The sequence below is a fragment of the Capricornis sumatraensis genome, chromosome 16 (genome assembly GCF_032405125.1).
Source record: "Capricornis sumatraensis isolate serow.1 chromosome 16, serow.2, whole genome shotgun sequence".
In the NCBI taxonomy this organism is placed as follows: Eukaryota; Metazoa; Chordata; class Mammalia; order Artiodactyla; family Bovidae; genus Capricornis; species Capricornis sumatraensis.
In genome coordinates, this window is record NC_091084.1 from 62,957,703 (window position 1) to 62,975,858 (window position 18,156).

Genomic DNA, 18,156 nt, shown 5'->3' on the forward strand with positions numbered 1-18,156 from the left:
AGCTTCAGCTTCAGCATCTCTCCTTCCAGTGAATATTCAGGACTAATTTCCTTAAGGATTTACTGGTTTGATCTCCTTGCAGTCCAAGGGACTTTTAAGAGTCTTCTCCACTACCACAGTTCAAAAGCATCACTTCTTTGGCACTCAGCTTTCTTTATAGTCCAACTCTCACATCTGTACATGACCACTGGAAAAACCATAGCTTTGATAGATGGACCTTTGTTGGCAAAGTAATGTCTCTGTTCTTAATATGCTGTCTAGGTTGGTCATGTCTTTTCTTCCAAGGAGCAAGCAACTTTTAATTTCATGGTTGCAGTGACCATCTGCAGTGATTTTGGAGCCCAAGAAAGTAAAGCCTCTCACTGTTTCCATTGTTTCCCCATTTGCCATGAAGTGATGGGACCGGTTGCCATGATCTTCGTTTATTGAATGTTGAGTTTTAAGCCAGGTTTTTTCACTCTCCTCTTTCAGTTTCATCAAGAGGCTCTTCAGTTCCTTTTCACTTTCTGCCATAAGGGTGGTGTCATCTGCATGTCTGAGATTATTGATATTTCTCCCAGCAATATTGATTCTAGCTTGTGCTTCATCCACCCTGGCATTTTGCATGATGTACTCTGCATATAAGTTAAATAAGTTAAATAAGCAGGGTAACAATATACAAGCTTGATGTACTCCTTTCCCAATTTTGAACCAGTCTATTGTTTTATGTCTGGTTCTAACTGTTGCTTCTTGACCTGCATACAGGTTTCATAGGAGGCAGGTAAGGTGGTCTGGTATTCCCATCTCTTGAAGAATTTTCCACAGTTTGTTGTGATCCATACAGTCAAAGGCTTTGGCATAGTCAATGAAGCAAAAGTAGATGTTTTTTCTGGAATTCTCTAGCTTTGCTTTCTCTGAGCATTACTTTGCTAGTGTGTGAGATGAGTGCACTTGTGTGGTAGTTTGAACATTCTTTGGCATTGCCTTTCTTTGGGATTGGAATGAAAACTGACCTTTTCCAGTCCTGTGGCCACTGCTGTGTTTTCCAAATTTGCTGGCATATACAGTGCAGCACTTTCCCAGCATCATCTTTTAGGATTTGAAATAGCTCAGCTGGAATTATATGACATCACTGACTCGACAAACATGAGTTTGAGTAAGGTCTGGGAGTTGGTGATGGACAGGGAAGCCTGGCATGCTGCAGTCCATGGGGTTACAAAGAGTCGGACACAACTGAGCTACTTAAGTGAACTGAACTGAGCTTTGTTCATACTGATGCTTCCTAAGGCCCACTTGAGTTTGAACTCCAGGATGTCTGGCTCTAGGTGAGTGATCACACCATCGTGGTTATCTGGGTTATGAAGATCTTTTTTGTATAGTTCTTCTGTGTATTCTTCCCACCTTAGTATCTTCTTCTTTAGGTCCATACAGTTTCTGTCCTTTATTGTGCCTGTCTTTGCATGAAACGATCCTTTGGAATTTCTGATTTTCTTGAAGAGATCTCCAGTCTTTCCCATCCTATTGTTTTCCTCTGTTTCTTTGCATTCATCACTGAGGAAGGCTTTCATATCTCTCCTTGTTATTCTTTGGAACTGTGCATTCAGATGGATATATTTTTCCTTTGCCTTTCGCTTCTCTCCTTTGCTCAGCTATTTGTAAGGCCTCCTCAGACAACCATTTTACCTTTTTGCTTTTACTTTTCTTGGGGATGATTTTGATCACCGCCTCCTATACAGTGTTATGAACCTCTGTCCACAGTTCTTCAGGCACTCTATCAGATCTAATCCCTTGAATCTATATATCACTTCCACTGTATAATCGTAAGGGATTTGATTTAGGTCATACCTGAACGGTCTAGTGGTTTTCCCCACTTTCTTCAATTTAAGTCTGAATTTGGCAATAAGGAGCCAGATTGGCTTCATGATCTGAGCCACAGTCAGCTCCCAGTCTTGTTTTTGCTAACTATATAGAACTTCATCTTCAGCTGCAAATAATTTAATCAATCTAATTTTAGTATTGACCATCTGATGATGTCCATGTGTAGAGCTGCCTGTTGTATCTTTGGAAGAGGGTATTTGCTATGACCAATGAATTTCTTGGCAAAACTCTATTAGCCTTTGACCTACTTCATTTTATACTCCAAGGCCAAACTTGCCTGTTACTCCAGTTATCTCTTGACTTCCTACATTTGGATTCCAGTCCTCTGTGATGAAAAAGATCTCTACTTTTGGTGTTAGTTCTAGAAGATCTTATAGGTCCTCATGGAACCATTCAACTGCAGCTTCTTCAGCATTAGTGGTTGACGCCTAGACTTGGGTTACTGTGATATTGAATAATTTTCCTTGGAAACGAACAGAGATCATATTGTCATTTTTGAGATTGCACCCAAGTACTACATTTTAAACCCTTTTGTTGACTGTTAGGGCTACTCCATTTCTTCTAAGGGTTTCTTGCCCACAGTAGTAGATGTCATGCTCATCTGAATTAAATTCACCCATTCCGGTCCATTTTAGTTCACTGATTCCTAAAATGTCGATGTTCACTCTTGCCATCTCCTGTTTGACCATTTCCAGCTTGCCTTGAATCATGGACCTAGCAATCTAGGTTCCTCTGCAGTACTGTTCTTTACAGCATCGGACTTCACTTACATCACCAGTCACATCCACAACTGTGCGTTTTTTTCGCTTTGGTTCCGTCTCTTCATTCTTTCTGGAGTTATTTCTCTACTCTTCTCCAGTAGCATATTAAGCACCTACCAACCTGGGGAGTTCGTCTTTCAGTGTCATATCTTTTTGCCTTTTCATACTGTTCATGGGGTTCTCAAGGCAAGAATAATGAAGTGGTTTGCCATTCCCTTCTCCAGGGGACCACATTTTGTCAGGACTCTCCACCATGACCCATCCATCTTGGGTGTCCCTACATGGCATAGCTCATAGTATCATTGAGTTAGACAAGGCTGTGATCCGTGTAATCAGTCTGGTTAGTTTTCTCTAGTTGTGGTTTTCATTCTGTCTGCCCGCTGATGGATGAGGATAAGAAGCTTATGTCCTTCCTTGGGAAGGACAGGCTATGGGTAAAACTGGGTCTTGCTCTGGTGGGTGGGGCTATGTTCAGTAAATCTTTAATCCAATTTTCTGCTGATGGGTGGGGCTGTGTTCCCTCCCTATAGTTTGGCCTGAGGCCAAACTATGCTAGGGGTAATAGTGGTAATGGGTCCCCCTTCAAAAGAACTTATGCCAACACACTGGGCTCCCAGAACCTTTGTAATCAGTGCCCCTGACCCCGCAGCAGGCCACTGTTGACACACACCTCCACTGGAGACTCCCAAACAGTCAGAGGCAAGTCTGGCTCAGTCTCTTATGGGGTCACTGCTCCTTTCTCCCGGAGAAGGCAATGGCACCCCACTCCAGTACTCTTGCCTGGAAAATCCCACGGACAGAGGAGCCTGGTAGGCTGCAGTCCATGGGGTCGCTAAGAGTTGGACACGACTGAGCGACTTCGCTTTCACTCTTCACTTTCATGCATTGGACAAGGCAATGGCAACCCACTCCAGTGTTCTTGCCTGGTGGGCTGCCGTCTGTGGGGTCGCACAGAGTCAGACATGACTGAAGCGACTTAGCAGCAGCAGCAGCAGCTCCTTTTTCCTGGGTCCTGGTACACACAAGGTTTTGTTATGCTCTCCAAGAGTCTGTTTTCCTGGGGTTCTCAGCCCTTTTGCTGAATCCTGAAGTTGGAAAATCTGTTGTGGGCCCTAGAACTTTGGCAGCATTGCGAGAACTTCTTTGGTATAATTGTTCTCCAGTTTGTGGGTGGTGTATTGGCGGTTCTATAGTGACGCTAATGGCGACCTCCTCCAAGAGGACTTAGGCCGCATGCTGCGCCTCCCAGGTCTGCTGCAGCCAGAGCTCCTGCCCCTGAGTCAGGTCACTGCTGACCCATGCCTCTGTAGGAGACACTCAGACACTCAAAGGCAGGTCTGACTCAGTCCCTTGTGGGGATCACTGCTGCTTTCCCTCAGTCCTGGTGTGCACAGGGTTTTGTTTGTGTCCTCCAAGCATCTCTGGCAGTTCTGGGGTTTGATTCTAAAAGCGATTTTCGCCCCTCCTACCATCTTCTGGGGCTTCTCCTTTGCTGTTAGATGCAGGTATCTTTTTTTTTGGTGTGGTTCAACATTCTCCTGTCAATGCTTGTTCAGCCGCTAGTTGCGATCTTGGTGTTCTTGCAGGAGAAGATGAGTGCACGTCCTTCTATTCCGCCATTTTGTCCACGGATCCTGAATCTAAAACTTTAGAAAAAATGAATAAATCTTTATGACTTTGGGTTAAGCAATAGTTTCTTAAATACAACACCAAAAGTATAAGCAACAAAAGCAAAAAACAATAAACTGGACTTCATCAAGATTAAAAAGTATTTTTGCATCAAAACACACTGGTGAGAAGTGAAAAGACAAAACCGCAGAATGTGAGAACATATCATATATACAATAAGGGTCTAATACCCAGAATAAATAATTGTCATAACTCAACAACGTAAGAACCCAGTTAAAAAGTGGGCAAAGTATATATAGACATATTTCCAAAGAAGATATACAAGTGTCCAAAACTAACACATGAAAAGAAACTCAACATCATTAGTCATCAGATGCAAATCAAAACTACAATGAGATACTACGTCACACCTACTAAGATAGCTATTTTTTCAATAAAGAAAGAAAAAAATGTTAGGATGTGGAAAAATTGGAACCCTCAAACATTGTTGGTAAGAATATAAAATGGTGCAGCCACTATGGAAGACATTTTTGTAGTTTCTGAAAAAGTTGAACAGATTTACTCAATAACCCTCTCCTAGGTATATATCCTAGAGAATTGGATATATATGTTCACATTAAAACTCATGCATGAATATTCATAGCTGCTTTGTCATAACAGTCAAAAAGTAGAAACAATCCAGATGTCTACCAACTGATGAATAGATAAACAAATGTGACATATATCCAATCAGTGGAATATTATTCAGTCATAAAATGAAATGAAATACATACAGCAACATGGATGAACCTTGAAAACACCATGCTAAGTGAAATAAACCAGATCCAAAAGGTCATGTGTTATATAATTCTATTTAAATTAATTGTCTAGACTAGGCTAATTTGTAAGACAGAAAGTAGATTAACGATTACTAGGACTAGGAGAAGGGGGAATAGGTAGTGACTGCTGAATGAGTGTACTGTTTCTTTTGGGAGTATTGAAAATGTTCTGAAAGTAAATAGTGGTAATGGTTGCACAACTCAATATACTAAAATTCACTCAACTGTACTTTAAAATAATTAAAATAATAAATTTTGTTTTATGTGAATTTTATTTCAATTGAAAGTACTTAATATATGCACATATTAATATATGTATGTTTATTATTTATATATATGAAAACATAACCTTTAGATGAATGTTACTAGTTAGAGTGTATTTTCTATACCTATTTTGAACATTTTCCTCTTTAGAAAATGAGTATCTATTTTATCAATACTGAAATTAGAATCATTGTAATTGTCACCTTATAAAAGTTTTTGAAATGGTGAAATGTCCACCGTAGGAGTAGATGCCTATTTAATAAGATATATAAGGAAATGCTCACCTATTTTTATACTCTCATCTTGTTTACCTGTCTTAGCCGTATTAGTAAGAGGTCCCTAATATTTTAGGTCTAGTTCTTTAATACTATATACCTTAATATTAAAACATTTTCTATTCCAGATTGATATATTTTAACTAATGAGAGACAGTGTGGTATACATTTTAAAAATATACACTGTCTCTTTTGAAAAAAAATTTTTAATGTTTTTGTTGTTGAGTTATGACCTTTGTCATAACTGTTATTAAAATGTTCCTTAGATTGAAAAAATACAAATATTTATACTAAATGTTGCCTAATATTGGCAATACAAAATATGTGGCTCTGAGTAAAAGTTAGGACAGTGATTTGACTGAATTCTCATAATTGAACATTTATTGAATGCTTGACGTGTGGCAGGTACCATTCTTTGCATTTACATTTTTTAGCTCATTTATTACTTGCAACAAACCAATGAAGTAAATACTACTATCTGCATTTTTCCAGTATTGAGTGGAGACGTGTAGAGGTGCTACAGGTGGTCAGGTAACCACAGATACAGCTCTACTGCAAAGTCAGGATTTGAATCTGAACAATCTGGTTGCTGAATTCAAACTTATAACCTCTATGCTATGTTGAACTATACACATGTATTTGTTTCCATTGGAGAAAATGTTGCTTTGTGTTTTATAAGAAATGAATGCTTTGCTAGGTATGATGTATTCAGAGTTTCAATGATACAACTAGTGTCTAATACTAGCATATGTTATAGACTGAATCCACTGTGAGATCTTTTAGGAGGTTACTAAAATATATGATGGTAAAGCATAAGTAAATTTAATCCTGAAAGGTATTAATTGCAGCTTACACTAATTTATGAAGGCATGCAAGATTATGTTTACTAATACAAATGCTCCACTTTATGATTATAGCTGATAAAAAACAAAATTACTGCTTGTGCTTTCCTTCTCCAAAAAGTGTGTGTACTCTTCACAAAATAATGTTTTCTATATGTTTTCTTGTCGCCTCTCAGTAGGTCATTTTGTAGGTCAGCTTCTAAGTAAGGAAAATTGGAATTCTTTGTCTCTTCATTTAATCAAAGATTTTAAATTCTATTTTCATTGTTAAAGTTAGAGGCATAGGCTTGCAGGTGCAAAACTAATGTTTGATATGGGCAAAATAAATGTCTTTATTCTTAGTTGCTACTTCACCCATTATTTTGGGTGAATGAGTTTTTTAAATTCTAGAATTACAAACCAGTAAACAGATTATGCACATGCTTTATTTTTACCTCGTGGCAAACATAACAATAATTACATATAACACAAAAGTGCTAATTCTAGACTTTAAGAGTATAAAATTTTTTTGATGATCATAGTGTCTAGCAACAGCATTTGATTTTTGCCAATGTAAAAATTTGAATTTTTTTTCAAATTCTAGTTCGTTAGTAAAAAGTTAAATTTCACATTTAATACTGTGTAATTCCTTCTCTACTGTAGAAATATTGATATTGTTATGATATTATGCTTGAGTCAATTTTAAAGTGTCAATTTTTAAGACATTGGAAAGTTCTAATATTATGATTTAAGAAAATTGTCATTTTTTTTTACCACAGATGCTTAATAGTGTGTCATTCTGTTTTCGTAGAAACTTCCTGCACCATTAATTGATCATAGCTATAAAAAAGAATGCGATGAAGATATATGCGGTCATAAAATGGAATCTGACATTAAGATGAAAATAGCTTGGCGTTACCAGTTATTCCCCAAGATGGAGGCAAGTCAATAAACTCTCCAAAATTAGCAAATATATTTGTTTTCATTTTATAGAATCTCTTGTGATATACTTGTTACTCTTTAAATGCAATACAATTGTTTATTTAAATAATTGCTTATTTGTAGGGTATCTTTTCTAGATGACTTTTTTTCCAAATTTTATTGTGAAATAATTGACATATGTCACTTTATAACGTTAATGTTTACAGCATCATGGTTTGACTTACATAAGTTGTGAAATGATTGCTACAATAGGTTCAGTTAACATCCATCATCCCATATGGATAAAATGAAAAGAAAAAGGAAAAAATATTTCTCCTTGTAATGAGAATGCTAGGATTTACTTTCTTAGCTTTCCTACATATTATTCAACAGTTTTAGCTACAGTCATCATTATGTACATTATATCCATAGTAGTTATTGTTCAGTTTCCCAGTCATGTCTGACTCCTTATGACCACATGGACTGCAGCACACCAGGCCTCCCTGTCCCTCACCATCTCCTGGAGTTTGCCCAAGTTCATGTTCATTGCATCAGTGATACTGTCCAGCCATTTCATCCTCTGATGATATCTTCTCCTTCTGCCCTCAATCTTTCCCAGCCTCAGGGAAGAGTCGTCTGTTCGCATCAGATGATCAAAATACTGGAGCTTCAGCTCCAGCATCAGTCCTTCCAGTGAATATTCAGACTTGATCTCCCTTAAAATTGACTGGTTTGATCTCCTTGCTGTCTAAGGGACTTTGAGGAGTCTTCTCCAGCATCGCAGTTTGAAGGCATCAACTCTTTGGTGTTCTGCCTTCTTTATAGTCCAGCTCTCACAACCCCATGTGACCACTGGGAAGACCTTAGCCTTAACTAATGCGGACCTTTGTCAGCAGAGAAATGTCTCTGCTTTTCCATACATTGTCTAGGTTTGTCATTGCTTTCATGCCAAGAAAGTAATCATCTTCTGATTTCATGGCTGCAGTCACCATCTGCAGTGATTTTGGAGACTGAGAAGAGGATATCTATCACTATTTACACATTTTCCCCTTCTGTTTGTCATGCAGTAATGGAGCTGGATGCCATGATCTGAGTTCTTAGTTTTTTTTAATATTTAGTCTTAAGCCAGCTCTTTCACTCTCCTCCTTCACCCTTGAAAGAGGCTCTTTAGTTTCTTTTCGCTTTCTGCCATTAGAGTGGTGTCATCCGCATATCTGAGATTGTTGATGTTTCTCCCGCCTCTCTTGATTCTGACTTTTAATTCATCAATCCTGGCATTTCTCATGATATGCTCAGCTTATAGGTTAAACAAACAGGGTGACAACAGACAGCCCTGTTGTACTCATTTCTCAATCTTGAACCAATCAGTTTTTCCATAAATGTTTCTAACTGTTGCTTCTTGACCCGCATACATGTTTCTCAGGAGACAGGTAAGATGGTCTGGTATTCCCATCTCTCTAAGAACTTTCCACAGTTTATCATGATCCACACAGTCAAAGGCTTTAGCACAGTGGATAAAACAGAGATAGATGTTTTTCTGAAATTCCCTTGCTTTCTGTATAATCCAGAGAATGTTGGCAATTTGATCTCTACTTCCTTTTTCTTTTCTGTAACCAACTTGGACATCTGGAAGTTCTTGGTTCACATAATGCTAGCATCAAGATTTTAAGCATGACCTTACTAGAATGGGAGATGATTGCAGTTGTCCAGTGGTTATCACATTCTTTGATACTACCATTCTTGGGAGTTGGGATGAGGATTGAGCTTTTCAGTCCTGTGGCCACTGCTGGATCTTCCAGATTTGCTGACATAATGAATGCAAAACTTTGACAGCATCCTCCTTTAGGGATCTGAATAGTTCTGCTGGAATTTCATTGCCTCCACTAGATTTATTAGCAACTGTGCTTCTTGAGGCCCACTTGACTTTGAGCTCCAAAATGTCTGGCTCTGGGTGACTAAGATCTTTTTTATACAGTTCTTCTGTGTATTCTTTCCATCTCTTCTTGATATCTTCAGCATCTACTAGGTCTTTGCAATTTTTATCCTTTATTGTGCCCATCTTTGGGCAGAATGCTTCATTGATGTTTCCAGTTTTCCTGAAGAGATCTCTAGTCTTTCCCCTTCAGTTGTTTTCTTCTGTTATTCAGCACTGTTCATTGAAGAAGGCTTTCTTTTCTCTCCAATTTATTCTTTGAAACTCTTGTGTTTAATTGGATGTACCTTTCCCTCTCTCCCTTGCTTTTTATGTCTCTTTGTTCTTCTGCTGTTTGTAAAGCCTTGTATAACTCAATAAAGCTATGAGCCATGCAGCACAGGGCCACCCCAGATGGACAGGTTATAGCAGAGAGTTCTGACAAAACGTGACCGACTAGAGGAGGGAATCGTAAACTACCCTAGTATACTTGTGGTGAGAACCTCATGAACTGTATAAAAGGGCAAAAATATATAACACCAAAAGATGAGTCCCCTAGGTCTTAAGGTGTCCAATATGCTACTGGGGAAGAACAGAGGAGAATTACCAATAGCCCCAGAATGAATGAAGTGGCTGAGCCAAAGCAGATACGATGCTCAGTTGTGGATGTGTCTGGCGACAAAAGTAAAATCTGATGCTGCAAGGAACAGTATTGTATGGGAACCTGGAATGTTAGGTCCATGAATCAAGGAAAATTGGACGTGGTCAAGCAGGAGATGGTAAGAATAAACATCGACATCCTAGGAATCAGCGAAATAAAAGGAACAGGAATTGGCAAATTTAATTCAGATGACCATTATATATACAACTGTGGGCAAGAATCCTATAGAAGACAGAGTAGCCCTCATAATCAACAAGAGTCTGAAATGCAGTACTTGGGTACAACCTCAAAAATGACAGAATGATCTTACTTCCAAGGCAAGCCATTCAACATCACAGTAATCCAAGTCTATGTCCCTACCACCAGTGCTGAAGAAGCTGAGGTTGACCAGTTCTATGAAGACCTAGAGGACCTGCTAGAACTAACACCTAAAAAAAACTGTTCTATTCATCTTTGGGGATAGGAATGCAAAAGTAGGAAGTCAAGATATTCCTGGAGTAACAGGCAAGTTCAGCCTTGGAGAACAAAATGAAGCAGGGCAAAGGCTAACTGAATTCTGCCAAGAGAATGCACTAGTCATAGCAAATACCCTTTTTCAACAAGACAAGAGACAACTTTACACATGGACATCACCAAATGATCAATGCCGAAATCAAATTGATTACATTTTTTGTAGCCGAAGATGGAAAAGCTGTATACAGTCAGCAAAAACAAGACCTGGAACTGACTGTGGCTCAGATCATCAGCAAAATTCAGCTTAACTAAAGAAAACCGGGAAAAAAGAGTAGGCTTGCCAGTATGACTTAAATCAAATCCCATATGAATTCACAGTCGAGGTAAAAAATAGATTCAAGGTACTAGATCTAGTTAACAGTGTGCCTGAAGAACTATTAACAGAGGTCCGTAACACTATACAGGAGGAGATGATCAAAACCATCCCAAAGAAAAAGAGGACTGAAATGGTATGGACCTAACAGAAGCAGAAGATATTAAGAAAAGGTGGCAAGAATACACAGAAGAACTGTACAAAAAAGATCTTCATGACCAAGATAACCACGATGCTGTGATCACTCACCTAGAACCAAACATCCTGGAATGCGAAGTCAAGTGGGCCTTAGGAAACATCTCTACGAACAAAGCTAGTGGAAGTGATGGAATTCCAGTTGAGCTATTTCAAATCCTAAAAGATGATGTTGTGAAAGTGCTACACTCAACATGCCAGCAAATTTGGAAACCTCAGCAGTCACCACAGGACAGTTTTCATTCCAATCCCAAAGAAGGGCAATGCCAAAAAATGTTCAGACTACCACGCAATTGCACTCATCTCACACTCTAGCCAAGTAATGCTCAAAATTCTCCAAGCCAGGCTTCAACAGTACATGAACCATGAACTTCCAGATGTTCAAGCTGGTTAGAAATGGCAAAGAAACCAGAGATCAAATTGCCAACATCCATTGGATCATTGAAAAATCAAGAGAATTCCAGAAAAACATCTACTTCTGCTTTATTGACTACACCAAAGCCTTTGACTATGTGGATCACAATAAACTGTGGAAAATTCTGAAAGAGATAGGAATACCAGATCACCTGACCTGCCTAAGAAATCTGTATGCAGGTCAAGAAGCAACAGTTAGAACTGGTCATGAAACAACAGACTGATTCCAAATTGGGAAAGGTGTACGTCAAGGCTGTATATTTTCACCCTGCTTATTTAACTTATATGCAGAGTACATCATGAGAAACGCTGGACTGGATGAAGCACAAGCTGGAATCAAGATTGCCGGGAGAAATATCAATAACCTCAGATATGCAGATGACACCACACTTATGGCAGAAAGCAAAGAAAAACTAAGGAGCCTCTTGATGAAAGTGAAAGAGGAGAGTGAAAAAGTTGGCTTAAACCTCAGCATTCAGAAAACTAAGATCATGGCATCTGGTCCCATCACTTCATGGCAAATAGATGGGGAAACAATGGAAACAGTGACAGAGTTTGTTTTCCTGGGCTCCAAAATCACTGCAGATGGTGACTGCAGCCATGAAATTAAAAGGCACTTGCTCCTTGGAAGAAAAGTTATAACCAACTTTGACAGCATATTAAAAAGCAGAGATATTACTTTGCCAACAAAGGTCCATCTGGTCAAAGCTATATTTTTTCCAGTAGTCATGTATGGATGTGAGAGTTGGACTATATATAAAACTGAGCACTAAAAAATTGATGCTTTTGAACTGTGATGTTGGAGAAGACTCTTGAGAGTCCCTTGGACTGCAAGGAGATCCAACCAGTCCATCCTAAAGGAAATCAGTCCTGAATATTCATTAGAAAGACTGATGCTGAAGCTGAAGCTCCAATAATTTGGCCACCAGATGCGTAGAACTGACTAAATTGAAAAGACCCTGATTCTGGGAAAGATTGAAGGTTGGAGGAGAAGGGGACGAAAGAGGATGAGATGGTTGGATGGCATCACCGACTCGATGGACATGAGTTTGAGTAAGCTCCGGGAGTTGGTGATAGACAGGGAAGGCTGGTGTGCTGCAGTCCATGGGATTGCAAATTGTCAGACAGGACTGAGTGACTGAACTGAACTGAACTGAAGGCAAAATGGTTATCTGAGGAGGCTTTACAAATATCCACAGTACTTATTTCTTTTATTTACTTTTCAGCCACCTTCCTCCAATTCCCCCTCCCACTACCCTCTACCTTTGGTACCCAACATCTAATCTTTTTTTCTATAAGTTAGTTTCTGTTTTATTTGCTTTTAGATTCCACATGTAAGTGAGATTTTACACCATTTGCCTTTTTCTTTCTGACCGATTTCACTTAGCATAATGCCACTAAGTTCTATCCTAGCTGTTGCAAATGACAGGATTTTCTCATTTTTTAAAGACTAAACAACATTCCAGTATATATATCACAACTTCTTTATTCATTTATCCATCAATTGACACTCAGGTTGTTTCCATTTCTTAACTTGTAAATACAACTGCTATGAACTTGGGGTTGCAGATACCTTTTTGAGTTAGTGTTTGCATTTCCTTTAAATATATTCCCAGAAGTATAATTACTGGATCCTATGGTAGTTCCACTGCACCAATTTACAATCCCACCAACACAGGACATCCACGCCAGCATTTGTTATCTCTTTACCTTTCCCATGATGGCTATTCTAACAGGCGTGAAGTAATTATCTTAACAACTTAGCATTGTGGTTTTAGCTTGTATTTCTGTAATGACTAGTGTTGTTGAGCATATTCTCATGTACCTGTTGGCCTTTTTAATATCATCTTTGGAAAAATGTCTATTCAGATCCTTTCTCCATTTTTTTAATTGTTTTTTTATACAAGTTTTTAAATGCATTTTGGATATTAACCCCTTATCAGATAGATGGCTTACAAAAACTTTTTCCCAGTCCATAGGTTATTTTTTCACTTTGTTGATTGTTTCTTTGGCTGTAAAGAAACTTTTGAGTTTGATGTAGTCAACTTGTTTTTTTAGTTTGTTGCATATGGTATCCAATCCATCCATATACATTACCAAGATCCATGTCAAGGAGTTTCATTCTTATGTTTTCTTTTAGGAGTTTCATGATTGTGGGTCTTAAATTTAAGTCTTCAGTGTGTTTCAAGTTAATTTTTGTGAGTGGAGTAATATAGGGGTTCATTTTCATTCTTTTACATTTCAATTTCCAGTTATCCCAATACCATTTATTGAAGAGAAGGTCTTTTCTTTTTTGAGTCTTCTTGGCTACCTTGTCGAATATCAGTTGACCATGTATGCTTGGGCTTATTTCTGGCCTTTCAAGTGTGTTCCAGTGTTCTATTTGTTTTTATGTCAATATCATACTGTTTTGATTAATATAGCTTTATCATACAGCTTAAAATCAAGAAGTGTGTTGCATCCTGCTTTGTTCTTCTTTCTCAAAATTTCTTAGGCTTTTGATGGTCTTTTGTGGTTTCATATAAATTTTAGTAGTGTTTTTTCTACTTCTGTAAAACTTGCCATTAGAATCTTGATAAGCATTGTACTGAATCTTTGAATCAAGGGTCCTCAACCTCCAGGCTACAGCCTGCTGGTACTGCCTGTCAGATCAGAGGTGACATTAGATTAAAAATAAAATGCACAATAAATGTAATATGGTTGAATAATCCAAAATTATCCCTCCCTGACCTGCCCCAGTCCACGGAAAAATTGTCTTCCACAAAACTGGTCATTGGTGCCAAAAACATTGGAGACCACTGCTATAAATGACTTTTGGAAATGGCAACCCACTCCAATGTTCTTGGCTGGAGAATCCCAGGGACGGGAGAGCCTGGTGGGCTGCCATCTATGGGGTCTCACAGAGTCAGACATGACTGAAGCAACTTAGCAGCAGTATTAACATTTTAACAATATTAATTGCACAATCCATGAACATGGAATACCTTTCCCATTTATTTGTATCTTCTTCAGTTTCTTTTATCAATGTCTTATAGTTTTCATAATAGAGATTTTTCACCTCCTTGGTTAAATTTACTTTTAAGTATTTTATTGTTTTTGATGTTATTGTAAATGGGATGATATTTCCTAAAAATTACTGAGCCCATGCAAGCCACAGCTACTGAAGCCCATGCTCTACAAGAGAAGCTACAGCCTTGAGAAGCCATTGCACCGTAACTAGAGAAAGCCCTCACACCGAACAAAGACCCAGCACAACCAAATAAATAAATAATATAGAAAGAAATAAGCTCACACATTTAGAAAACAAAACTAAATAAATGCATGGCACACTGTCAATCACATTACCTTCCTGCTAACCTCAGACACAGCTTTAGAATTCTCTGTGGAGTGTCTGGGTGGTTCCTACCAGTTAATGAGAATTTGAATTATGAGGTGAAATCCATTATAAGCCCACATATGAAAATATAAACTTCTCAAGATTGTATTCAAGATTTATACCAAGCCTACCTTTTTGGTCTGTGTCCTGTGTGTGCATAAAACACTGTATTCACCCATGCCATGAGAACTGCTCTATGGAAATTGCTTTTTTCTGCTGGCAGTGCTTTTCACTTTCTCACCAACTCATCCTTCTCCAAGTGTAAATAATATGTAATTATCTAGTTTCCTAGATTTGTTTCCATAATACCACATGTATTTTAAAGTACTTTTATACATTGTTTTTAATTAGTTGGTAGTATAATTCTTTTCTCCACCAGAAAGAATTCTGTATAGGGCAGGGAGCTTGTTTTATTTTCTCTTGCATCTCTAGCACCTGTATTAAAGCCATTTATTCATTCGGTCAGAAAATACTGATTAAGCATCATCTGTATACCAAGTATAAAATGTGTTGTAATGGGCATATATTAAGCAGTGGTTAATTGTTCTAATTCAGATGGGAATGGTGTTTGAATAGTATCATTTTTAAGTGTGATTTAAGTGGCTGTGAACAAACTACAAATTGGAGAGGGAATACTTGCAGCTCATAAAATAGAATAAGAAATAGTCTACCATCTCAACTTTTAAGAACAGAAAAAATTGTAAAAAAAAAAAAAAAGAAATTTAGGTGGCTCCTAAACATAAGAACAAATGCCAAATTTCAGTTATAATGAAAGAAATGCAAATTGCTAAATTAAAATTAATTTAATGCAAATTAAAACCTGCCATTTTTCTCTTACTAGACTGTCAGTAATCTAAAATGTTTGGTAAGATGTTAAATTAGCAAAGACAGGCAGAAACTAGTGCTCTCATGCTTTGCTGGTGGAAATGTAAGTAGCTTCCGTGGAGGGTAATTTGTCAGAATCCTTCAAAATTACAAAAACTTGTACCCTTCGATCTTTTAATTGGAAATTTACATCATTAATATATTTACTCAGATGTAAAATTCAATCTGCATGACCTATATATGAGGCATGTTTTTTTATAGCAAAAAATTAGAAATAGTCTAAACGTCCATCAGTAAGCAACTAGTTGGAGTAGGCAATGGCACCCCACTCCACTACTCTTGCCTGGAAAATCTCATGGATGGAGGAGCTGCGGTCCATGGGGTCTCTAAGAGTCGAACACGACTGAGCGACTTCACTTTCACTTTTCACTTTCACGCATTGGAGAAGGAAATGGCAACCCACTCCAGTGTTCTTGCCTGGAGAATCCCAGGGGTGGTGGAGCCTGGTGGGCTGCCGTCTATGGGGTCGCACAGAGTTGAACACAACTGAGGTGACTTAGCACCAGCAAGCAACTAGTTAAATAAACTGTGGTAAATGTGTACAGTAGAAACCCATACATTTGTATTAAAAAGTAAAAGGAAGCTCAACAGTCAGAAATTGTTGCAGAGATAGCTTAGATTGTGAATGAGAACTGGATATAAGAGGCCAGAATAAATGTAGTTGTTCTGCTTGGAAAATGTGAATTAATTTATAAGGATTAAAACAAGCAATGTAGGACTTAAACTTGAGAACCCTAATGGCAAAAACTTCATGCCTGTAATCTGGCAGATTCATTTAAGTAACTGGGCTTAAGGATGACTTTTGTAAAAAGGAACCGTATTTCTAATGTTTCTGCTGGTGTTTCTGAAAGACATTAAGAATATAAACTCTAAATTGAATTTAGTTTTTGTGTAAAGATAGTATACCAATTCAGTTTTACTTTATATAAAATACTTGTAACTTCCATTTTCTTTTTTTTTTTAACTCTTATCTGATCTTGGTTTTGGTCTTTTCATGGTCACTGACATTATTGAAGTGAAGTTGTCAGTGAAGATACGAGTAATTGAAACTAAGATTTTTCTTACTGCTTATTATGAAATCTGTTTCAATTGGGGAGAAAATTCTTTATTTCTTTATAATTTTGGTTGTTTCTCTCTGTGTTGTAATTGCAGACACTCTTCCTACCCCCTTTTATGTATGAGTAGTACTGCTTATTCTGCTTTTTCCTTTTAGAGTATGGTGTGCTTGCAGTTGTTACTATGGGAGTAAACTTCTGCGATGTTACACATTTACACGTAAACCTCAGTTTTCAAGGTTTAGAGCTTGAGTGTTTTAGAAGTTATGATTTTACAATGGTTTTCTCCAGGTGATTTACTTTCCCATTTTCTTCAAGACTCCACTAAAATATCACTTTATTGGGAATGTCTTCCTTTGTCACTCTATATAAAATAAAACTATTCTCTCATACCCTTTCACCACCATATTTTTCTTCCGAGAACTTATCATCACTTAGGATATAACGTATCATCCATCTCCTCTGACTAGAGTGTGAGTCAGTGGGAGAAAAAGACTTTGACTATTTTGTTTTCCTGGTCTATAGTAGGTGCTCAGTAGTTGTTTGTTGAATACAGGAGTGAATGAATTATTTGGTGTGTGAATTAAATGTTAAAGTGAGTTAAGTTGCATTAATGAATACACACCAAGTTGCAGCTAATTTTGAGTTTACACTCAGTGGACAAGCCTTCGTTTACTAGTATTTATAACTAAGTTCTATCAAGTTTAGAAAATAGAGTCATCTTCTGACTGCTTTTCTTTGAAATGTCACTAGCCTGTATATTTATTTGCCTGTCACAGAAATTTTGTACATGATGATTTACTAAGACTGATAAACTTTGATCATCAGCTGTCATTATCTACTTTATAAATCCAGACCTTATCTTGCCATTATCAGTTTAAAAACAACAATAAAACCCTGATTTTCTGTATTTTACTTGAGATAAAATATAGTTAATACTATTGTGAGTAAAGTTTAATCAAGTAGTCCAAAGCATAATGTAACAGAAAGACATTCTGTTGATTTTCAGAGATGCCTTTTAATATAAATTATCTCTCAGTCCTAAGAATATAGTCCTATTCCCATTTAGGGAATGCAAAAAAGGATAAGTACACTTAAATAAATAACACTAGCTCAATAAAGCATAGAATAGTGCTTCTTCCCATTGGAAGGGTGTATAGTTTGTAGATGCCAACTTTCCTTCATCCTGTGATTTTGATTTTCTCTCCTGGGTGGACATGTGTCCTTCTTTTCTATCAAATCATTAAACCAAACCTTGTTCCCTGTTCACCGCAAGGACTGATAAAAGTGAAAAAGTGTTAGTTGCTCAGTTGTGTCCACCTTTGCAAATCCATAGACTAGCCTGCCAGGCTCCTCTTTCCCTGGAGTTCTTTAGGCAAGAATAAATACTGGAGTGGGTTGTCATTCCCTTCTCCAGAGAATCTTCCTGACCCAGGAATGTCTCCTGCATTATAGGCAGATTCTGTACTGCCTGAGCCACCTAGGA

The 18,156-nt window shown here is 37.7% G+C and overlaps 1 protein-coding gene across 1 annotated transcript in view; it reads left to right on the forward strand.

Annotated features, from left to right (window-relative positions):
• The window catches only part of ELP4 (elongator acetyltransferase complex subunit 4), a 237,238-nt gene that overhangs the window by 49,868 nt on the left and 169,214 nt on the right, over window positions 1-18,156 (forward strand). The window contains exon 4 of the mRNA XM_068989143.1: window positions 7,237-7,365. Coding sequence (XP_068845244.1) covers window positions 7,237-7,365 — 129 coding nt within the window. The remainder of the gene's footprint in view (window positions 1-7,236; window positions 7,366-18,156) is intronic.